Source organism: Leptopilina heterotoma, unplaced genomic scaffold (genome assembly GCF_015476425.1).
Source record: "Leptopilina heterotoma isolate Lh14 unplaced genomic scaffold, ASM1547642v1 Lhet_90, whole genome shotgun sequence".
In the NCBI taxonomy this organism is placed as follows: Eukaryota; Metazoa; Arthropoda; class Insecta; order Hymenoptera; family Figitidae; genus Leptopilina; species Leptopilina heterotoma.
Window position 1 is genome coordinate 409,057 of NW_025111194.1, and position 23,497 is coordinate 432,553.

General features: G+C 28.4%; 6 protein-coding genes across 7 annotated transcripts in view; 3 read left to right on the top strand and 3 right to left on the bottom strand.

Annotated features, from left to right (window-relative positions):
* LOC122511859 (tyrosine-protein kinase Btk29A) overlaps positions 1-2,097 on the bottom strand; it is a 58,441-nt gene extending 56,344 nt beyond the window's left edge. The window contains exon 1 of the mRNA XM_043627380.1: positions 1,527-2,097. The gene's annotated coding sequence lies outside the window, so the exon portion shown is untranslated. The remainder of the gene's footprint in view (positions 1-1,526) is intronic.
* A 296-nt stretch (positions 2,098-2,393) lies between these two features.
* On the top strand, positions 2,394-4,046 carry LOC122511862 (putative OPA3-like protein CG13603). Its single transcript, XM_043627385.1, has 3 exons — positions 2,394-2,613; positions 3,191-3,387; positions 3,553-4,046. Exons 2-3 carry the CDS (start codon positions 3,246-3,248, stop codon positions 4,023-4,025), a joined length of 615 nt encoding a protein of 204 aa, XP_043483320.1. The 5' UTR covers positions 2,394-2,613; positions 3,191-3,245; the 3' UTR covers positions 4,026-4,046.
* Positions 4,047-4,588: 542 nt separating this feature from the next.
* LOC122511864 (centrosomal protein CCDC61-like) lies at positions 4,589-7,417 on the bottom strand. Its single transcript, XM_043627389.1, has 7 exons — positions 7,246-7,417; positions 6,861-6,943; positions 6,390-6,541; positions 5,893-6,086; positions 5,478-5,783; positions 5,295-5,372; positions 4,589-4,714 (listed from the first exon to the last, which is right to left on the bottom strand). The coding sequence occupies exons 1-7, from the start codon at positions 7,415-7,417 to the stop codon at positions 4,638-4,640; spliced, it is 1,062 nt and encodes a 353-aa protein (XP_043483324.1). The 3' UTR covers positions 4,589-4,637.
* On the top strand, positions 7,157-12,495 carry LOC122511858 (N-terminal kinase-like protein). Its single transcript, XM_043627379.1, has 12 exons — positions 7,157-7,920; positions 8,454-8,600; positions 8,684-8,812; positions 9,085-9,296; positions 9,405-9,495; positions 9,558-10,040; positions 10,144-10,365; positions 10,464-10,716; positions 10,870-11,031; positions 11,167-11,432; positions 11,670-11,775; positions 11,839-12,495. The coding sequence occupies exons 1-12, from the start codon at positions 7,807-7,809 to the stop codon at positions 11,976-11,978; spliced, it is 2,325 nt and encodes a 774-aa protein (XP_043483314.1). The 5' UTR covers positions 7,157-7,806; the 3' UTR covers positions 11,979-12,495.
* LOC122511863 (probable glucosamine 6-phosphate N-acetyltransferase) lies at positions 12,448-15,320 on the bottom strand. Of its 2 annotated transcripts, none has more exons than XM_043627387.1 (5): positions 14,991-15,320; positions 13,978-14,107; positions 13,694-13,756; positions 13,491-13,618; positions 12,448-13,011 (listed from the first exon to the last, which is right to left on the bottom strand). In XM_043627387.1, exons 1-5 carry the CDS (start codon positions 15,006-15,008, stop codon positions 12,778-12,780), a joined length of 573 nt encoding a protein of 190 aa, XP_043483322.1. In that variant the 5' UTR covers positions 15,009-15,320; the 3' UTR covers positions 12,448-12,777. The 2 variants fall into 2 exon arrangements, with proteins under 2 accessions (XP_043483322.1, XP_043483323.1); XM_043627388.1 differs by lacking the exon at positions 14,991-15,320 and adding an exon at positions 14,629-14,786.
* Positions 15,321-15,639: 319 nt separating this feature from the next.
* The window catches only part of LOC122511856 (5'-3' exoribonuclease 2 homolog), a 37,885-nt gene continuing 30,027 nt past the window's right edge, over positions 15,640-23,497 (top strand). Inside the window, exons 1-15 of the mRNA XM_043627378.1 lie at positions 15,640-15,878; positions 16,710-16,837; positions 16,913-17,024; positions 17,107-17,280; positions 17,413-17,575; positions 17,755-18,212; positions 18,391-18,597; positions 18,851-19,003; positions 19,362-19,513; positions 19,763-19,931; positions 20,253-20,342; positions 20,601-20,757; positions 21,086-21,317; positions 21,449-21,655; positions 21,776-21,861. Of these exons, the coding sequence (XP_043483313.1) occupies positions 15,804-15,878; positions 16,710-16,837; positions 16,913-17,024; positions 17,107-17,280; positions 17,413-17,575; positions 17,755-18,212; positions 18,391-18,597; positions 18,851-19,003; positions 19,362-19,513; positions 19,763-19,931; positions 20,253-20,342; positions 20,601-20,757; positions 21,086-21,317; positions 21,449-21,655; positions 21,776-21,861 (2,563 nt within the window). The 5' untranslated portion in view covers positions 15,640-15,803. The remainder of the gene's footprint in view (positions 15,879-16,709; positions 16,838-16,912; positions 17,025-17,106; positions 17,281-17,412; positions 17,576-17,754; positions 18,213-18,390; positions 18,598-18,850; positions 19,004-19,361; positions 19,514-19,762; positions 19,932-20,252; positions 20,343-20,600; positions 20,758-21,085; positions 21,318-21,448; positions 21,656-21,775; positions 21,862-23,497) is intronic.

Here is a 23,497-nt window from a genome sequence, read left to right on the forward strand (position 1 = left end):
GAAAAAAATTCATTTCATTATTTTTACATCTAATTAATTACACAATTATAACAATTAAGAAATTTAGATGTATTTTTTAAGACCTTTTTATTAAATAATTAAAAAAATGTGCTACTCAATTTTTTTTATCAATATTTTCGTTACCAACAGAAAATATAATTCAAAATATTTGTTGTTTACAGAAATAATATTTCAAGTACTTAATAATTAATATCATTAAATAAATTTCCTTCTTTTCAAAAATGTTTGAAATTTTACTTCTTTATTTAAAAATTTCGCCTTTTTTCAGATTTTAATTGTGAAAAATGTTTCTTTATACTTAAAGATAAAAAATAGCTTTTATATCAATATTTTAAAAATAAAACTTTGGAATTTACATTTTATGAATTATCTCCGAGAAAAGATAAAAGACTTATTTAATAGAAAGAAAATAAATTCTTTGAATTTTTATTTTGTAGAAAATGTTATTATGTTAGCAAATTGACATTTTTTTTATTTAGTATTGGAATGGAAGGGAATTTATTTAATTTTTAATTTATCAGAATATCAACATTGTTTTTATATTTTTTTTCATTTTTCTATCTTGACACCCAGACACAAAGGAAAACTATTTAAAAAAATAAATTTCGCCCACGTTTGCGGGATTTAAAAATAAGATCCAAAAAAAAATTGAGTACCATATAATTTCTTTGGTCAGTGAACGTGTTAGCCACTATCAAGAGGATATCCGCTGACCTTTAAAAATTTTGTAGCATGAACACACTGCTTTTAATCTTTTACAAACTCAGCAAAGTCGCAAGTTTTGAATTTCTTGTTGACCTTGCGACACCTTTCAAAATATTTACTGTTTCAAACTTTCAATAAATTTCCGTGATGTAACAAAGCAATTTTAAACCGTTAAAAATCTATAGCCAATTTTTGCAAACAATAACCACATATGTATATATTTTCTTTGGGAAAAAATTCAGAGTCTGCCTTGGTCTGGAACTATTAAATTTACGAAAATAAAAAGAATTTAATATTTTTACATTCTCATTTTTCAATCTTGTTATAACTTGTTTTATTCTGTTATTAAAAAGAAAATTATTGATGGCAACAAAGCTTTGTTTTAATCAAAGAGATTTAAGAAATAAAAACAAAATATTAAAAGAGAATTAGCAAACGGAAAATATCTCTTAGCAATAATGAATATTAATAAAAATCTCCGGAGGCTCGAGTCAAAAGAGAAAAGAACAAAGTCAAAAGGAAGATGAGGATTCTAAAAATTGAAACCATCTTATTTCCAGAAGGGACATTTTTTTTAGTCGACTTTTCGAGCACACACACGGCAAGAAAACAAAAGAGAGAAAAAAAACATAAAAAGCAGATGCAAAGTATGTATATATACTCAACATATATATATGTTTATAATTTACCATAGAAAATTCACTTTTTCCGAATATAAATAGAATAAAAGGAATAGAGAATAAAAGGTCCATTAAATAATAATTGGGAGAAAAAATAAGAAAACTATGATAATGACATACCATGCACAGCAGTTTAAAGCCACTCCGACAATGAGGAATCACACTTGGTAACAACAATCGAACATGATGACGACCGGTGCGGAATTAAAAACTTCACGTGGAATGTAAACCGAGTAAACGTGCCGACAATCTGTTAAACGATAAGGTCGGAAATTCACGCGATAAGGACCTGGTGCACGGACACATTCGATGCATCCTCCCATGTATCTCTTGCAATTAGTTTTTTGCCTGTGTTTGTGTGTGCTGCTGCTTCGCGAAGATATACACGACATGTAAAGCAGGCAAACGTGTATATATATATGTAGAACTTGTCCGCTACAAAACTGAACAAACAAAAGAAAGGGAGGGAATATTCGCGGACATCAACACCTCTCTCACTCTTTTTCAGCACGTTTAACTAGCGATTATTTTATTCACTACTTTAACAATACGGTCGACAATTAACACTTTGTATTTTTAATAAATTAAATAACGTGAACGATGTCATTGTGACATTTTTTTCTCACGATTTTTATCGATTTTCGATAAGATTTTTAGAACTCGGTGTTTTGACCTGCACTGTGAGGTTAGGTTAGATATTGTTTTTCCACTCGGACCAATTGGATTCGAGGAGGTAGCGGTTCGTTTTTCTATTGGTGGACGAGTGTGTCACGTGATTAGTCCTTCGAGCGCGCTCTTATGGCGGGAATGGGAACTAGAATTTAAAAAGGGTAGACGAAAATAATTAAATTTAAATATTAAAAGAAATCAGAAAACTTGTTTTGTTGAAATTGATACAAAAATGTGAAAAGTTTCGCACTTTGTTACAAGTTTCGTTCGCATTTGTCCTATTTGTAATTTTGTTATTTTTCTAGTCGAATAATTGCTCATTCGGGTTTTTCGATTGATTCCAAGATGGACGACGACTTTTGTCGTCTGCAACGTGCGATTTTTCGTGAATGTAAAATTCTGTTTTTTTTATGAGAAAATTGTGAATATTTTTTCATCGTAAAACACTGAATTGATAGTTTGTTACGTAATTGGATTTATTAAAATTCAGTGACTATTTTTTATTTCATCATGATTCATTTTCTGTCTTAGACGTAAGGTAAGAATTTTATTTCTCAAAATTATACCCACAACAATATAATTAAAAATCTTTCAGTAATCTTAAAGTTTGTTTTCATTATTTTATTTGCATAAATTAATTAATATTATTATTATTATTTAATTTTTATTTTAAGTTGTTATTTCCCATTGGTGGGGAGGAGACGAAGGTCGATTTGTATTTCAAAAATAGTTATTTTTCATGGCCGATGTCATTGTTTTTGTATTATAATTATTTATGTAAATGAAAATCATTTCCATTGCATCTTTGATTGTATTTTTAGAGTTTTTCTTTTATCTTTAGTTACATTGTTAAATTCGGATTGTTTTTCTTTTGTTTCTTTTATTCTGTAATTTTGTTTTGCTTTTTCACCTTTTTTACTATTTTGGCCATTTTGTTATAATTCGTTTTTTTATTTTTTTATTACTGTTTAAAATAATATATTATTATTATTATTATTATGGAATAATATATTGTTTTTTATTATTTATTGTTATTATTTTTTCTTTTATTAATAATTATTAAATAATTGCTACTATAATTACGTAATTTTACTAAAATTGAATTCTCTTTTTAGCAAAGAAGTTGAATAAAATATTTACATAATAACTGTGGAATAAAAAGGAAAAAAAATGGTCGTGGGAGTTTTTCCAGCCCTAAAATTGGGCGTTCTTTTTATCAAACAAATAAGCAAACCAATTGCCAAATTACTTGTCACACAAGCGAAAAATCATCCGGTTTTTCGGACATATTTTATTATTCCTCCAGCCCAATGTAAGTATAAATAATTTTTCTATATTAATTTCTTTAATTAATAATTATTGAATTAAAAGATATTTAAAATAATTAATTAATTTTTTTTATTAATTAATTATTGAATTAAACGATATTTAAAAGAATTTTGATTCAAAAAATCAAATTAATTTTTTTCTTCGCCAGTTTATCATTGGGCGGAAGTGAAGGCAAAAATGTACGTGATGAATCTTGGAAAACCGACAAAAGTGGCAAAATTAAATGAAGCAATGGCTATTGAATTGGGAGCGAATTTAGTTGGCGAAATGTTTATATTCAGTGTTGCCGGCGGTTGTTTAATTCTCGAATATAATCGTCAAGTGGCGAAGGAAACGAAAAAGGAGGAAATTCGTGTACAGCAAGTGCAAAAATTCACCGACGACATACAATCGCTCATGGAAACGACGAGAATTCAAGAAGCCGAAATCGATTATTTGAATAAAACTATTGTCGATTTGGCGAAAAAATCCAAAATCCAATTACCCGAGAAACCCGTTTTTAAACGAATCGAAACAATCTCAACTGAGTCCGAAAACAAGGAAGATGTAAAATTATCCCTTGTTCAACAAGCATTGGCCTTTCTGAAGAAAGACGAGGCAAAAAATGACAAACTCAGTTAATAAATTTTGTTTTTACATTCACTCGATTCTTTGAAGATCAACAGGTATTTTTTTTGTTTTCTAAAATACTCGAAGGAAACTTTTTCCCATTTTTATAAACGGAGAAAATTTTGTCCTATTGTCCAAAAATCTTTTTTGGATAAAAGGATTTTAAGTTCTAAAAAAATACCTATATATCTAAATTGCCTTTTTTATAAAAAGGTGAAAAATTCATAATCGAAATATTTCTAAGAAAAAAAAATAGGGCCAAAAAATGAGGTTTCTGGTCGGAAAGAAAACTGAGAATTTTTTTGCTCTTGACTTAATTTTATTTTTTTTAGAGAAAAAAAAAGTTTACAAAATTTGGAATTTTCTTTTTTAGAATAAAATTTATAAATTATTTATAAATCGTAGAGGAAAAATTTTTTAGAATGAATTAATTTAAGAAAAATCTTAAGTTTCTTAAATTTTTTTTTGCTCTCCAATTGTGACTCTTCATTTAAAAAAAGCCTTTTTTGTAAATATTTTAAAGTTACTACTTAATAATTAGCGACAATTTGCGAGCTCGATGTATTATATAAATATATTACATTGTACATACAAAACCATTTTTTTATTCTCATACAATTTCAATTAGTAAAAATTGATTCCCTCGTGAAGCATTTTCTGAAGAGTTCGTATCCTAGTTTCCAGATTTCGTAAATCGATCTCTAAATTTCAATTCATTGTTTAAATATTTTTAGTTATTTCGATGTTTTTATTTTAAAAAAAGAATTATAAAGAAACATTTTTTTAACGATTCATATAAATGAATGAAATATTTTTGGTTTGATTGGATCTTTTTCAATTTTAGAAACAATTCAAAAAAGATATTTTTTTAACGATTCACAAATGAACGAAATATTTTTGGTTGATTGGATCTTTTTCAATTTTAGAAACAATTCAAAAAAGAATTTCAAACAAACATTTTTCTAACGATTCACAAATGAACGAAATATTTTTGGTTGAATGGATTTTTTTTAATTTTAAAAATAATTCAAAAAAGAATTACAAAAAATATTTTTTTAACGATTCACAAATGAACGAAATGTTTAATTATTGATTGCTATAAAAATTAGAAATTAAAATGTTACATTTCTGGACTTTAATTATTGTTCTGATACTGATTCAAAAATAAATAAAAATTTAATTTGAAGAAGTAATAAATAAATTTTGAACATTTAGAACTTTAGAATCATTTTTTTTTCTAAAAGTAAAAGAACTAAAAACTAGTTTAAAAAAATTCATTACCTTTTGTTTTGAGTCGATTGGACTTTTTAGCGATACGTCGAGGCGATTCCTGAGATTTTTTCGACTCAATCGAGGAACCTGAGAAAAAATAGATCTTTAAGTTCATAATTTTCTTATTTAATACATTTAATTTTTTATATTAATTATATTTGTTTTTTTTTGAGAATTTTTTGTTTTAGTTACTTCTCGACAAAGTGGAGGCTTTACGATGATTGGACAATGCCGGCGAAGGGCTACGACTTCGACGGCAATTTGGAAAACTTTGCGACGAACGTGGAGGAGTTACTCGTCGTCTGATGAACGAAGATCGACTTCCATTTCCCGATACCTTACGATTTGCTGCCTGTTGCGTTAGTTGACGAATTTTTGCATTGAGAGACAAATTTTCGGCACGTAATTTTTGTATTTGCGAACGAAATGAAGCTCGCTCTTCGGCAACATTCTTCTCCAGCAATTTCACTGAATTCAACAGGTGCCGAGATCCTTTTCCTGCGTGAGAAATTTCAATTTTTTTGTGCTGAAATTTTTTTTATTTTTCCTCTTTTGAAATGAAGCGAAAACGGTAAATTACTATTATTTTGTTTTTTAAGAATTTTACCAGAGGATATTTTTTGTTTTTCTTGAAGGAGTTTTCGATTCGCTAACGTTAATTGCTCGACTTTTATTTGCAGATCCTTATTCACTCCGGTGGAATTTAGTCGTTCGATTTCAGACTCGAGTCTTCGGATCGTCGCTTGTAGAATTGCTGTGTCCGGAGGTCCGCAATATTCCAAAGGTAATGGATAATGGATTCTTAAGGATTTATTATTTTTATTACAAAAAATTGATTTGGAATTTTTTTTTCTTTTTTAATTAAAAAAAAGTTTTTTGAAAAATTAAAATTTTTAAATTCTTTCAAAAATTGATATTTTAAAATTTTGGAAAGTAAAAAAGGATAAAAAATTTAAATACTATAAAAGAAAGGTAAAAAATACGAACGAATTTAACGAAAATTGTCCCACTTGTTAGAAAGAAAAAATTCTCTTTATATTCGAAATTTTTTTTAATTAAAGAAAAATAGAGTTTCGAGGATTATGGCAAATTGAATTTTTTTACCGATCAAATTCGACTGTATATGTGAGAATTAGATAACGTCGATTATTATTTTTGCAATTTACTGGAGGATTAGAACCATTGTCAGCTCGACGCGCTCGTAAAAGTTCTAAATCCTCAAAAGTCAGGAGATCTAGGCTGATACTCTCACTAGTCTGAAAATTCATCCAATATTTCATTATTTCTTTTTATTTCATTTTGTTTTCCTATTTAATTATTAATTCAATTTTTGTTTGTACTTTTTATTTCATTTTGTTTTCTATTTAATTTTTAATTCAATTATTTTTTGTACTTTTTATTTCATTTTGTTTTATATTTAATTTTTAATTCAATTATTTTTTGTATTTTTAATTTTATTAGTTTTCTCAGTTTTTAATTTAATTATTTTTTGTACTTTTAATTCGATTAGTTTTCTCAATTTTTAATTTAAAATTAAAATAAAACTATTTATTTTTGAAATTTGTTTCTAATTACTTTTAAAAGTCCTGATTGTAACATCGCCACAAATATGTCAAATTGCTTATAATTTCCTGTTTTGTGAGTCAAATTTTCAATATCTAGAAAAATAATTGCAAAATTTTCAATTTATTTTGTTTATCAAAACCAGAACAAGACATTTAATTAAAAAAAAACAGTTTAATTAGAAGAAATTATTTTTTACAAATTGTATTTCTGGAAAATTGTAACTTTAGATTTTTAGAATTTCAAATTTTCGCGCCACTGTTTGGAAAGTTGAGAACTTGTCCGCCAGAGTTCGGCGAGTTGCCAATCAGTGACTCTCAATCATTTGGAGAAGACACTTGTCAACCTCCAAACAAAGAGATTTTTTTTTATTAAAAAAAACTGAAAAAATGCTCACACGCGATATCGTAAGCCGAGTGCCATTCCTCCCCAGTGTATTTATCAGCCACTGATAAATCCAAACTTCGTTGAGAATTCCCGCGAAGTGTCGTGACTTTTATTTTCAAAACATATTCTTTACCACCTTTGAATGAATACGTTGTTACCAAGTTGGGAGCCGTTTCATTCATTTCTTAAAGTTAATAACTAATGAGAATTTCGCATTTGAGGTGCTTTTTTATTAATAAATTCTCTATTTGCCAATAAATTTATTTTTCCTCTTTGATAAATATTTGTACTCAGGATATTTTTCGATGTTTGATAATAATCACGTGACCCGACGACTTAACGTCAGGAAATTTTAGGCGGTGAAATTTCGCCATGCGAGAACTTTTCAAGTGTCAAAAAAACGTCAAATTGACATTACTAGACTCAAAAATAGAGAGTGACGTGTGTGTAATCGATGCTTTACTGTCAATTATGATTATTAGTAATAGTTGTTAATTTTTGTGAGGGGAAATGAAATTTTCTCTCTTTATTGAAATACTATAGAGAATTGTTTAAATAATAAGAAATAAGAATGTGGTCCTTTTTCTCCCGTGACCCTACCAAAGATTTTCCTTATGAAATTGGAGAACCGGTCAGTGGTTTTACGAATAAAAGTATTTGGTCACTTCATCGAGCAAGACGAAAGGTACACTTAATTACTATTTTACATTTTTTTCGATCTATAACAATTCAGAATGATTTTTTACTAAACAAAAATTTTTGAGGTTATGTTGAAATTGAATTCTTGAATTTTTAATAATTTAGTTTTTGTTTTTATTTTCCTCAGCGTTTGATTTTTTTGGTCTTATTCATTAAACTTGTTTTTTTCTGTTAATCTATTTTACATACTTTTTTAATACTTTTTGTACCAAGAAGTAGAAATTTTGTTTTTATCAATTAATTCATCTTCATATTTTTTATTGTTCATTTTTTTTCGTCACATATGGAACTTACTGCGTAAATAAATAATAAAATTGATTTTAAGAATAGAAATAAATGTATTTTTTCCATAAAACTAATTTCAAATTTTTTTAAATAATAGAGTAAAGATTTTTTAAAAATAATTTCTATTATTGTTTTGCTTTCGTTTTAATTGTTCGTTTATACTAGTAAATAATCTTATAAAATTTAAATAAAGAAATTCTTTTTTTAAACAGTTTTTTAAAATTTAATTTTTAGGGTTCAACGGGCGATGCAGAAGTGTCAGTTTTTGTTTTTGACATAAAAAATGGAGGAGAATATCAGCTCGAAATTGCTAGAGCGGCGGTAAAGAGGCTAAAAACTCTGAAGCATCCGAATATACTTTCATATCTTGATAGTTTAGAGGTAAATTCTATTTTTATTTTAAACACATTTCAATTTTGGAATTTTAATCATTTTTAGTTTTTAATTTTTTCTTGAAATTTCAGACGGAAAAAATGGTTTATCTGGCGACCGAAAGAGTGAAACCTTTGCACAGTCGTCTTGCGACAATATCAGAAATTGGCGAAGGATCGAAACGGGAACTCTACTTTTCCTGGGGAATATTTCAAATAACGGTATTTGAATTAATTTTTTTTCGTATTTTATATTTTGTATTTTTTGTATTTCTTTTGCATTTTTTCAAGGTCAATTTGATATTTCAAAGTTATTCAATTTTTACTAATTTCCGTTTAATTTTATCTTAATGAAGAATCAAATTGCTTCCTAATGTTTTCTTTCTTTTGGAGAGATGAGAATTTCTTGTAAATTGTATTTTAATTTCTTTTAATTTTGTGTTACGATTTTTTTTTCAAAATAGAGAATTAAATTTTTGAAAATCCCTTTACAGAGAGCTTTGAGCTTTTTAAATAACGATGGAAATTTGCGACACAATAATGTCAATATGTGGTCGGTGTTTGTCAACGAAGAAAGCGGAGAGTGGAAACTCGGTGGCGTTGAATATATGACAACAATCGATTCCCTTTACACAATGTTGCCAGCAGCTTTACAACATTATCGTCCACCCGAAGCCAAAGAAAATTCAAAAACCACCACCAAGTGGTAACACTCTTTTTTTTAATTATTTTACTCAATTTTTTTATTTAGACATGAAGAGAAAATAAAAAGAGAGAAATAGAAATTAAATAATAAAGATTATTTTATTCACAGTTCGATTGACATGTGGGGTCTGGGAACTTTAATCTGGGAGACATTTAATGGACCACTTTCTTCCACAATGAATCTTGAACAGAAAGAAAAGGTAAAAAAACAAATAAAGAAATAGAAAAAAATGTTAATTTACTTATAATTGTAATTTTTCAGATTCCACGACAATTGTTGCCAGTCTTCCAGGAATTGACGGGACTGAATGCGGAGGGAAGACCAAATCCAGCGGATGTGATTGCTCGTTGTCGGAGTAATGGGGGATTTTTTAAAAATGATCTTGTCGATGCTCTCTTATTTTTGGAGGAAATTCAAGTGAAGGAACGCGGTGAGAAGGGTCGATTTTTTTCACAACTCGCGAGTCAATTGGATTCATTTCCCGATGGCGTTGGAAGATATAAAATTCTTCCGCTACTGGTGGCTGCCTTTGAATACGGCGACGCTGGCAGTGCCGTTCTACCGCCACTTCTTCAACTTGGTCGTGAATTGCCCGATGCTGAATATCAAAAACGTGTCGTTTCCTGTGTCGTTAAATTATTCGCCTCCAATGATCGTGCGACGAGGCTTCATCTTCTTCGACAGCTCGATCAGTATATCAATCATTTGCAGTCGGCGACTGTTAATGAGGCAATTTTTCCACAGGTGAAAAAAAAATGTTTTCTCCTTCATCTTGAATTTCTTTCTTCTTGTTTTTTAACTTTTAATAGTTTTAAATTAATTATTTTATTCTCTCATTTCTTTTCAGGTCGCTCGAGGATTTTTAGACACAAATCCAACTGTTCGAGAGCAAACGGTAAAATCGATTCTTCACCTGGCGCCGAAATTGGACTACAATAATCTCAATGTCGAAGTTTTGAGATATTTCGCGAAACTTCAGTCAAAAGACGATCAAGGCGGAATTAGAACAAATACGACAATTTGTTTGGGGAAAATTGCTCAGCATTTGCATCCACAAATTCGACAAAAGGTTATTTTTTTTCTCTTTCTTGAATCGATTTTAATTTCTACGGAAAAATAATAATGATTAAATATATTTATTTAATTCTATTTGAAATAATTTTGCAGGTGTTGATAGGAGCGTTTATAAGAGGAACGAGAGATCCATTCCCACCGGCAAGAAGCGCAAGTATTTTGGCATTAACGGCAACGCAACAATATTATTTACTGCAGGAAGTGGCGCAAAGAATATTACCGGCCATGTGTCCATTGACAACTGATTTGGACAAAGGAGTGAGGGACAATGCTTTCAGGACAATTCGAGGATTTCTCTCGAAGCTCGAGAGAGTTTCTGTTGATCCAAGTCTCCGAGAATCAATGGGTAAATAAAAAATCGTAATTTCTTTGAGGGATTAATTAAATAAATTGATAAATTATAAATAAATAAATTAATAAATTAAATTAAAAGAAATTAATTAATTTATTTAATTAAATTAAAAGAATATTTTGGTAAATTGTTTTCTTTTTTTAACAGAGGCGGATGTGAATACGGCGACTCCGAGTTTGAGTAATGCGGCAGCGACCTGGGCCGGATGGGCCGTCACAGCAGTCACGGCAAAATTCTATCGCAGTCAATCCGACACGCCAAAATCTTCCAATGCCTCTAGAATTTTACTCAATAAACCCGCGTCACTGGGTAAATTTTAATTTAATCACTGTACTAATTATTACTATTCTTCTAATCACGAAATCAATTTAAAATATTTGAGAAATTGAATTTATTTTGAAAGAGAATTTTTTTGAAAGATAAGAAATAATTTTGAATTTTCAGAGCAAGCGAGTAGTTCGCAGAGTAGTGCGAGTACAACAGCGACGACGAGCAGTGCGACGAGTATGACGTCGTTGGACCACGATCACGAGCACGACCCCCAGGTGAACGTGAATCCGAATCAGGAAAACGATTGGGATACCTGGGAGAATGGAGACTGGGGCGATCTGGAGCAACAGCCGTCGACGGGAACTTCGACGAGTAACGCTTCGCCCTCCTCTCATTCGCTGAAAGTTCACGAACCCTGGATCAGCCTCGAGGAAAAACCGGTTCGTTTTACACTATTTTTCTTTTATTTTTCTATTTATTTTGCTTCCTCTCAAAGGAAGTTTTAATTTCTTTTTATTTTTAGTTTCTCTAAAATTTTATTCAAGTTTAAGTAATAGATTTTTTATTTAATTCTTCTCCCTATTTTGTTTTCTTTAAATATTTTCTATTGAGTTTAAAAAAATAATAAAAAATAAAAGTAATAAAACATAATTTATTTTAACCCTTTTTAATAAAAGGAGGAAGAAGCAGCAGAAGGAGGTCAAAATACAAAAGAATCATTAGAAATCGGTTGGGAGGATGGAGAATTTCAACCATTAGAAGAATTCCCCCCACTCGAACCTGGTAAGCATTAAATTATATATTTTTAATTTCAAAAACTAAAAATAAATTTATTTCCCCCCACAGTCGTTCTGGGACCAACAAATCGTTTAGAGGAGACAAAGAAGAAACGCGAGGAACGAAAATTGGCCCGACATCGTGAAATCGAAGCAAAACGAGCCGAGAGACTGAAAAATAATGCGTCTCATCAAAAAAGTCTGATTTAATTCGATAAAAAAAAAGAAAATCAAGACTTTGAAATTTTTTCAAAAAATTAAACAGTTAAGTAAACGAAATAATTTAGCAATTTAAAAATATCCGAGTAATATCTAATAATCATTACATGTGAATAAGTTTTTAAACCGAATAATTCAAGTTCCATTATTTCCAATATTGAATTATTCGATTGTATAGAAATTTTACTAAATTGATTAATTCGATGATTAGTTTAAAAAAAATGTATATTAATGAATGCTAATTACTATGGAAGTTAATTAATTGCCTGTACTTACAATTAATTAATTGACTATTACTAATTTGAAGAAAATTATAATTATACGGAAAGTAATTATAATTCAGATTTATAATAATGGCAAAAAGTGTTTAATTTAACTTCAGTTTCTTTTGAAAAAAAATCTTCCAATATTTCTATCGTTTTTTTTTATCAAGGACACAAGTGATTTCATTTTTGTAAAATCCTTTTTAAAATTTTATTCTTGAAAATATACATTTCTTGAAATCGTTCGTTTTCGAAAGTCTTTATTCTCGAATGAGATTGGAATGATATAAGAAAAATATTTTAAATGATTTTTAAAAATTAACAAAGTGAGATTTCAAACTTTTTTATAAAAATTTGTTTTTAAATTCTATTCATCTACAATTTGAAATTGATTTAGAATTGATTTGAAATTGATTTTAAAAAGTAATTTTTAAAAAATATGTATTAAAACAAAAGTTTTTTTAATTTTCTGGTATAAATAATTTCTGTTAAATTATAAGTGGAAAAATTAGCGAACTACTGCACAATCATAAATGTGATTGTTCAGTTTGATTGAATCGTGCGTTCATTTGATTTCCATTTCCAGGTTCGAGTACGAATCCTAAACTTTCGTAGAATGGAATCAATTTGTCTTTACAATCGAGCGATAATTTGTAACATTTCAGTTGCCGTGAGAGTTGTGTCACCGCCATCACGAGAATTTTCCCCAATTGTTGTCCCCGATACGTGGAATTTACAACGACGTCCTCCAATCGACCACGCTGAAATGGATTTCAGAACTCAATTTTTTCGTCATTTTTTTCCAAATGAAAAATTTTGCAAAGGTTTTTATTCAATTTTTTTTAAATTATATTTTTTAATTACTTTTTATCGTTACTTTCAAAAGGAAACATTTTTTCTTTTTTCATTTTATTGCAAGTTCAATGAAAAACAATTTCTTTTTCTTTAATATTTGATAATTTAGTATTTAAAATGTTTAATAATTAAATATTTACAATATTAATAATTTACTATTTTAAATACTTATTAATTTAATAATTACAATTTTTAATCATTTAATATTTTAAATGCCTATTAATTTAATATTTGCAATGTTTAATAACTAGGTTAATTTTTTAATTATTTTTTTTATTTTTAATAATTCAATATTTTAAATATTTAAATATTAGAGAAAAATTTAATTTCCTTCGTTAGATTTTCAATAAAATGAAAATTTATATATATTTTTGAAAAAACTCACCAAACCGCAATTGTGAATGAATTTCTGTTCAATTACTAAAGTAGCGCTGCCTATAATTTTTCCAATATTTCGATCTTCTATCACAATTACATAATAACCACCGGAATTTTTCATTTTTGCAAATCTACCTGAAAAAGGAGGAAATATTAAAATTTTTTTTATTCTTCCTTTAAAAATTAATTGTGTAAAAAAGTACAACTTACTGATAAATTGATCTTCTCCTATCGATCCGACTTCCGTAAGTTGGCTCAAAAGTTGAGTGAAACCTAATTAACATAAATTTTAAAAAAGTTTAAATCTTATTTCATTCATAATAATTGGAATTTTTTGAATTACAATCTTTTTTATTCTTTTGTTCCGGATTTTCTTTAATTTTTAAAGAGTTGAACTAATTTTTATTTTCTTTCTTGCAATATGGGAAATTAATAGGAAATTATGTAAATTTAATTAATTATTAAATTAAATTATTAGAAAATTAAAATTTTACCTTTTCCATAGTCATTCGTGTTTAGAGGTCGGAGAATCAAACTGGGATCTCGAGGCAATGTTTTTAATTGATTCAGTAAACATGAACTAAATAAATCCATTTTTTCGGTAAGTGAATTACTTTCTTTGAGCTGAAAAGATAATTTCAAAATTTTTATAAACTTGGTACTTGTTGACTTGGTTTATTTTGTTGACGTGTAGAAATAAAACACTTGAGTTTTATATATATTAAATCGTCCTTTATTAATAATATTAACAGCACACGCTAACTTTAAACGTAATCTCAATAGTACTTTTTGTTTTTTTGTAATTAATAATTTATATTTCTTTGTTTACTCAAAACAATTATTTAAAAATATTTTATATGACATTCTATTTTCGCTTTTTCGTGAGTTTTTTTTATTTTTTCGTTAGTAATTAACGTAATTAGTTAATTAATTAATAAATAGTAATATTCATTAATTAATAAATAATAATATTAATTAATTCCTTATTAATAAAAGTTAAAAGGTAATTAAATAGAAATCAATAATAAAAGGTAGGTAGGAGTAATTAATAAAAGTAAAAAATATAAAGCAATGTGAATAAAGATTATTACTAAATATTTATTATGCAATGAAATAATTTTTAAAATATGGAAGTAAAATCTCACCAAATTCGGTACAAATTTTAGAAAAAATCAAACTAAAAACAAAATTGAAATATTTAAAAATTTAAAAACAAGATCCTTATTGCGCTAAAAGTAACGCGATTTCACTGTAGATGAGACACGTCACTTGGTTTTGATTTTTTTCGAAAATAATCTCCAGTAAATAAAAAGAAAACAGTATAAGAAGAAATATCAGGTTAGGTTAGGTTTAAATCAGAACCTGTTTGTTTTGAAATACCTTAACACACGTGTCAAATTCCGCAGTTTGACAGTTATAATCACAAGAATATAAATTTTTAATCAGTTTTTCGATAACAATGAAAAATTTGAAAAAAATAAATTGAGGATATAACATATGGACTTACCGTCTCGGATACATCCATAATTCAGAAATTTTTTTCTCTGTCCAAAAAAAACTTGTTTTCGCCTACAAAGGCCCTTTCTTGTTCTCCCACTTTTGCCTTCTCCGACACACAAATTCCTTATGAAGGTTTTGACATTTGTAGACTTTCACGGAAGATTGAAAACTATTACAAAATAATTGTTGCCGCAAGGGTCTTTCGACTTTTCACTGTCAAGGCAGGAAACGCAGGAAACTATTTTTGCTTTTTCCGAACCTCTCGAACGATAAGGAAAATTTACTTTTCGTCAAAGATAAAGTTTATAACGATTGATTACGATTTAAAAGCTAGTAATCCTAATTGTCATTCAATTGACATTGAAAAATAATTATCTTTAGAATTTTTCTTAATTTCACCTATATCTTTCTTGATAAATTCAATTTTTTTTATTGTAGCGATTTTGGTAGTAGAAATTCCAAAAATATTTGTAATATTTTACAAACAGTTTCTTTTTCATTTTATACATTCTTATAATTTTCAGATTTATGTCAATACTATTTTACATTAATATTAATAAACAATGCCCCACTTTACAGTAAAAGAAAATTCCCGCCGAAAATTTAAAATTCGGTCGATAATGCATTGTCACTGTTTTATCGACTGAAGGATGCCACACTTTTGAGGTTATGTACGTTATGGCGCATAGATGAAAACACTGCCGAAACTTTGAAAAACGGAGTAAAAGTTTGTAATTCAATTAATATAACAGTAATTATTAATAATTGCAGTGGATCTATAAAGAAACGGTAAATTAATTTTTTCGTTTATTAATTAAACATGGGAGTACCCGCATTTTTCCGATGGCTAAGTCGGAAATATCCGTCGGTTATTGTCGAATGCATTGAACAAAAGGTTTGTATTTTCCTTCACTATTGTTTATAAGTAATAATTCATTATTATTAAGATTAATTTCATCTTTAATTTCATATAAAAAATGATTACTTTTGTATTAATTTTATTTTTTCTCATAATCACATTGTCGACTCGCATTATCGAGACTCGGAATTTTTAGGTTATGTTTTTTATTTGCACTTTTGCAAAGTGGTTTTTTTTTTATTGATTTCTAAATATTGTTAAACACATTGCGCATGGGAAAATATATTATTTAATTAATTTTGTTTCTATTTAGTAGTAAATTCATTAATGCGACTAAATATTGTTATTTTATGTTATAGGTTATAAATTATATTTTTCATTAATTATAGGTGTTAATTATTTAGTTTTAATTTTAATCAAACAGCTTTTGGGGTTTTTTTTTTTAAAATAACTTTTTTCATGTTATTTCGCAATGTAACGTTTTTTGTAATATTTGGAATGTAAATTTTTTTATTTGCACATTTGCAAAATGTTTTTTTTTTATTGATTTCTAAATTGTTAAACACTGTGCATGAGAAAAAATATTATTTAATTAATTTTGTTTTGCAATTTCGTTTATAAATAAAATAATTATATAAATATAAATATGTAAATATAAATAGAAACATAAATTATAAATAATTTTGCTATACATTTTATTAATTAGGTGTTGATTATTCTGTTTTAATTTTTAATCAAACAGCTTTTGGGGTTTTTATAAAAAAAATTACTTTCTTTAATTTTATTTCGTAATGTAACGTTTTTTGTAATTTTTGCAATGTAAATTTTAATTATTAGAACTTTTAATTATATTTTGTGAAATTTCAGTCAGTGACGATTGATGACACTCAGGTGCCGATAAATTCGGCCGAACCGAATCCAAATGGGGTGGAATTTGACAATTTATATCTTGATATGAATGGAATAATTCATCCATGCACACATCCGGAAGACAAGTAAGAAAAAATTTATTATAAGTGTAAATAAAAAGAAATTGAATATTTAAATTTGCTAATCAATGAAATTTACAGACCGGCTCCAAAAAATGAAGACGAAATGATGGAGGCTATTTTCGAGTGCATTGATCGTTTGTTTCGCATTGTGAGACCAAGAAAATTGCTCTACATGGCCATTGATGGAGTTGTAAGAAACCTTCAGTTTTCTAAATATTTTCAACATTTAATTAATTCTATTAATTTGATTATTTTAATTTAAAATTTTTTAGGCGCCAAGAGCAAAGATGAATCAACAAAGATCGCGTAGATTTCGTGCCTCGAAAGAAACGGGTGAGAAAATTTTGGAAATCGACAGAATTCGGAGTGATTTGCTATCAAAGGGAGCGTATCTACCACCGGAAAAGCCGAAGGGCGAACACTTTGATAGTAATTGCATTACGCCGGTAACTAAATTTTATTTAATATATTTTAAATATTTAAAAATTTATTTGTTTCAAATATTTTTAAATTTATTTATTTATTATTTCTCGAAGTTAATTGTTCTGTATAGATTATTAATTATTGGGAATTTTTAGGGAACACCATTCATGGCGAGACTGTCGGCATGTCTTCATTATTACATCCACGATCGATTAAATACTGATCCGGGTTGGAAAGGAATTAAAGTCATTTTAAGCGATGCGAATGTCCCAGGTGAAGGCGAACATAAAATCATGGATTACATTCGACGTCAAAGAGGTATTTTTTTTAAAGAACTAGAATTAAAATTAAAAAATAGTTTTGAACATTTGTTTTAACACCAGTTTTTAATATAAAAGAAAACAATTTTTATTGATATTTTCAAATTAGTAAAATAATTAAATTAAATTAAACACTAAATATTCAATGAAATTTTAATTTAATTTTCTATTCGACAGCTCAACCGGATCACGATCCAAACACACAGCACGTGTTGTGCGGTGCGGATGCCGATTTAATAATGTTGGGACTCGCGACTCACGAGCCGAATTTTACAATTATTCGTGAGGAATTCAAGCCAAATAAGCCGAGACCATGCGATATTTGCGGACAATTGGGTCATGAGATGAAGGATTGCACTGGCTCTGAGGCAAATGCACAGGGCGAGGAAACATTTGGCTCCGAGTGTCAATTTATATTCGTTCGTTTAAATGTATTACGCGAATATTTAGAGAGGGAATTACAAATGCCAAGCTTACCGTTTAAATATGATTTCGAAAGGGCAATCGACGACTGGGTGTTTATGTGTTTCTTTGTAGGAAATGACTTTCTACCGCATTTGCCGTCCTTGGAAATTCGCGAGGGCGCAATTGATCGACTCGTTAATTTATATAAGAAGACTGTATATAAAACGGGGGTAAGTTATTTTTTCTTTTCTTTTTTTTGTTATCATTATTTTTCTTAGCTCAAAAGATGTATTGATAGTTAAATTCACTTAAAAAATGTAATTTTTTATCTTTCTTAATTTTTAAAAACTTTAATTAAATTATTTTCTTTTCATATAAAAATTTCATTGGAAAAAATCCACTTTTCAGGGTTTCTTGACCGAAAATGGTGACGTAAATTTGGACAGAGTACAATTAATAATGTCTGACTTGGGAAATATGGAGGATGAAATTTTTAAAAAGCGACAACAGAATGAATTGGCATTCAAGCAACGGGAGAAAAATAAAAAGCGAAGAATGGAGGCAATCAGTAATTTTAAACCGCAATGGGTTCCGTCTGGACAATTTGCACCTGTTGTGAGTATTTTTTCTTAAATATACACAGTTAGCCTCATTATGTTTTTTAATTTAATTATTTATATAATTTTAATCATATTTTCTATTCAGTTATAGATTAAATAATAATTAGCGATTAATTAATTATACATTAAATACTAATTAGCGACTAATTAAAATTAAATAATAAAATAGAAATAGAATTGAAAAGATTGAGGAGAGTAATTTTATTTTTGATTTTTGAATATTTATTTAACTATGTATAATTTTTCAGGCTCTGGGAAAATCTGTGAATCCGGTTCATAATGCTAGACAGGAAGCATATTTAATGAGAGTAGAGGGTAGAAATTATAATACGAATGCAGCGGATCGAGCATTAAAAGGAATAGATGCTAAAACTGCTCTTCACAATATGATTGTTCCTGAGGTGATTGTAATTTATTTTCTCAATATTATTATCATCATTTGTGTTGTTTTAACTACAATTATTATCAGTATTATTATTATTCTATTTCCTTAATACTGGGTATTATTCTAGTATTTTAGTTATTATTATAAAATAATTACTATTATTTGCTATTAAAAGGGTCTAAGTACTGTATTATAATATCTTTTATTTTTATTATTAGAAAATAATGACAAAAAAACGGTTTTAACGAAAAGGAAATAATTATTATAATAATGAGTAATAATAATTAGTAAATAATAATTATTATTTTTGAATAATAATAATAATAATAAAAATAATTTTAATAATAAAGTAAAAATATATTTGTTTACTTTAGGATTCGGATAAAAGGGGGCAAAAACGTAAAGCCGACGAAGGAGAGGAGGAGGATGATCAAGCACACGACGAAGTTCGATTGTGGGAGGATGGATTTAAAGAACGATATTATGAATCGAAATTCGATGTTATGCCGGAAAATTTTGCATTTAGGTTTGTTATTTTCTTTTTCTAAACTTGAATTGGAAAAATATTTTTTTTTAATCGTATTACTTTTTTTTCTATTTGAAGTTCTTTTTTTACTAATTTGAAATAGGTAATATTATTGATATTTGTTTTAAAATTTTAATTAAAAAGACAAATTGGCTACTTATTTTTTAAAAACGTAATTGAATCATAAGTTTTACTAGAAATGAATGAATCGTAAGTTAATTCGAAGAAATATTTTTTTTTCTCTTTTAGAAATAATGTCGCGTTGCAGTACGTTCGTGGACTTTGCTGGGTGTTAAGATATTATTATCAAGGATGCGCGTCTTGGAAATGGTATTTTCCTTACCATTATGCGCCATTCGCGAGTGATTTCATCAATATCGGTGGCCTTTCCACGGAATTCGAAAAAGGAACAATACCTGTAAGTTTCTTTTAACCATTGGATATTTCTCACTAAGTAGTGATTTTGATGGTATATTTTTACCTAAAATTTCAAATTTTCAATGGTAATATTTTTACCTAAAATATTTATTTAATATTTTAACATTTTTAATTGCTTTCTTGTTTAATTACTTTTCGTTAATTACTTTTTCAATTTTTTTTCTATTTTTTTTACAATTTACTACATTATTTTCTTTTTAAGACTTTTTTTATATATTTTATTATTTTCTCATATTTCATCTATTTAGTTTTATTAAAAATACTGTCGTTTAATTTCTTTTTCATTTCTTATTATTTTTAGTTCCGCCCTCTGGAACAATTGATGGGCGTGTTTCCGGCAGCGAGTAGCAATCACGTGCCAAAACCTTGGGCAAAATTAATGAGCGATCCGGTAAGTTGTTTAATTAACGGAATAACAATGTTTATTTTCTTTCATATTTTTAATTATCATTTAATTTTAATTAATTATTACTTCCATATTTTAAATTAATTTATATTTGATTTATTTAATTATATTGGGGTAAAAGAATTAGTTAAACTATCGATTTTTCTTCTTGGATAGACAATTTATGTCCTTAATTATCTTATTTTTAATTCTCTGTAATTTATTTGAATAATCTAAAGCACTATTTTTTGAATATTTTTTCAGAAATCAACAATTATTGATTTTTATCCAGAGGATTTCAAAATTGATCTCAATGGAAAGAAGTTTGCGTGGCAAGGTGTCGCTCTATTGCCTTTCGTTGAAGAACAACGATTATTCAAAGCCTTGGAGCCTTATTACGAGTGCCTCACTGAAGCAGAAAGTAAATTTGTAATTTAATTCGTATTTAAAATTTCTTCATTTTAATTTTCTTTTTAATTTTTATATTTTTTTATTAGGTATGCAATTTATTTTTTAATTTTTATTTCTTAAATTTATACGTATTTGGTTATATAGCTAAAAGCAGAATGATATTTTAATATGTTTTTACATCTTTATTATTATTTACTTCGAGTATTTATCTTTTTTCAAAAAATTCGTTTCTATTTTTTATATTTTATTTGCAAATTTTCGCTCCCCTTTTTTCATTCTTTCCTCCATTAAAGTTTTATTATTTAAAATAAAAGAGAATTATTTAATTTAATTTTCAGAGAGACGTAATGTGAGAGGTGACGATAGACTCTACGTGGAGCCTTCAAATTCGCAATTTAATTTTATAAAAGGTCTTTATACGAATCAAGTGAAGAGAGATGAGGAGGTCGAGGTCTCAATTGACGGAATGCGAGGAGCTGTCTTATTGGCCGATGATTGTGTCACGGAAGGTGGAACACTTCCGTCGCCTACAAATCTTGGCCTTCCGGTTCGCGGCAATCAAGTCTACTGGTAATTGATTAATTTTTATTAGCAAATTTTTTCCCTTTCTTCTGTAAACTTTGAGTTTCAATGATTCCAACCTACTTCCACACTCAATAAAACTTGTTTTCTATTATTTTATTTATCTCTTCTGTTTACAGTGTGAGGTTTAGAGATCCAAAGTACGCGGACTCTTTTATATTCCCAGCGAAGAAATTGAAGGGCGCCATCGAGCCACAGAAAGTTTTGAAACCACAAGATTTTGAGCAAATGAATCGAAACACCGGAAATCAGTGGAAGCCTCAAATTGGTTTCACTCGCTCTAATCAGGTTGCATCTCTCGGAACGGCTGGACATCGAATGCTGGGGTAATTTCTTCATTTTTTAAATATCAAAATTTATTTAATTTTGTATTTTATATTTATTGTCTAATTTTGTATTCATTGTCCAACATTACATTTATTAAATTGAAAATTTTTGCTTTACAGACATCATACAGACAATAATAGAACGCCTGGAGTTTATGGTCATGTGCCACCACCGCAGAGTTTACAACAGCACCAACAACATCGCGGTAAGTTTTTCGAATTTAAATTTTACATAATTTTTAAGGTGGAAGGCATTTTCTTTGGTAAAAAATTGTTTTTGAAAAAATCAAAAGACATAAAACGATGATTTTTTTCAACTAATATCGATATATATCGAGAAAGTGTAAGAGTGTCCCATGATCATAAAAACAAAATGCGAGGGTCAAAATCGCGGGTGTGATTGATATACGGCTGGCGTAAATGCCAAAAACACGCAAACTCAATGCCTATAAGTTCTTCAAAAGGGGGGAAAAATTGTGTGTCTGGACCGGGAAAATTGTTACATTTCACGCCAAAACAGTGTTGCTATAATAAGGGATCAAATTTTTCCGGTAGGAAAAAAAGTTTTGGACATGAAAAATGATGGAATATTATTCTATGATGAGAAAAAAATATATTTATATATAAAACCAGAAAAATACGTGACGGAAAATTTTAACAGAAATTAAGAGTATTAAATTTGAAGATAAAAAAGCGAAAAGAAAATTAGCTAATTAGAATCACAAATTTAAATTTTATTCATTTTTAATTTTTTTCGAGTACAGTAAAGTGATTTCAATAATTTCAATAGAAATTAGGAAGACTAGGAGAGAAGGGGCAAATTCTTGCGATCCTACAGAGAATATAATAAGGGGCGTGGGCCCAGTGTTTGCACATACATCAAATTTACGACGAGGGTACAAAACGAGGGTGAAATAGGGTTCAAATACCCCCTCCCCCTCAAATATAGTCTCAAAAAGTCAGTCAATCAATCGTTTCTTCGTCAAAGCTATAGACATACAATTCTCAGTTCGTGACATTGAGAAAAGAATGGAGCAAAAAATCAAGTCGATTGGTTCGTGGGGTTATTTATTTTTTTATTTTAAAAGGAACGACCGGTCGGCGGTAGAGGGCGGTTCGAAAACGCACGCGACCTGCTAGGCAGATCACGGCTCACAAACTTCACAAGTGAGTCTTCATTGTTTCATCACCCCTCGGGGTCTTGGGTGATATCGTAATCACCCTCGAATTATTTTTCCATTTGTACACCCGTGACCCTGCATTTGTGTATTTTGTCTAGGTACCCAGAAATAAAAGGGTTGCTCTCGCACGCGATCTCTGATTTCTCACCTACTTGACCATTCCAGTGTTTAAATTGCGCTTGGATGTAAGTTAAAAAGGCAATTTTCATACCGACTTATTTTTTTATATTCCACAGTTCCAATTTCAAAATAAAAATAAATCTAATTACACAGGGCTCGAACTAGGTCCGTAAATCCTGTAAAAGTCCGTAAATTTGTAGACAAAGTTCGCTCAAAACATAATTTTTCATCTTCTGCTGATCATCGGCTGTGGTTACTTTTTGTGAATTGTAAATTAAATTAATTTTGATGACCCAGATATTAATTGGAATTGTTCTAGTAATAGCAGGGTTCCTACAGAATCTGGAAATCATGGAAATGGTATGGAATTTTTAAAAGGTTTCTGGAAATCAGGGAAATCATGGAAAAGAACTGGAATTTTAAAAGTTTATAAATTTTTCCTGTTTTCCATTTTATCTCTTGAATAGAAATTCAAATAATAAAAAAGTTAAATCCCATAAAGGAGAGGAAAAAATGTTGAATTTTAAGAAATTCGGTTTTT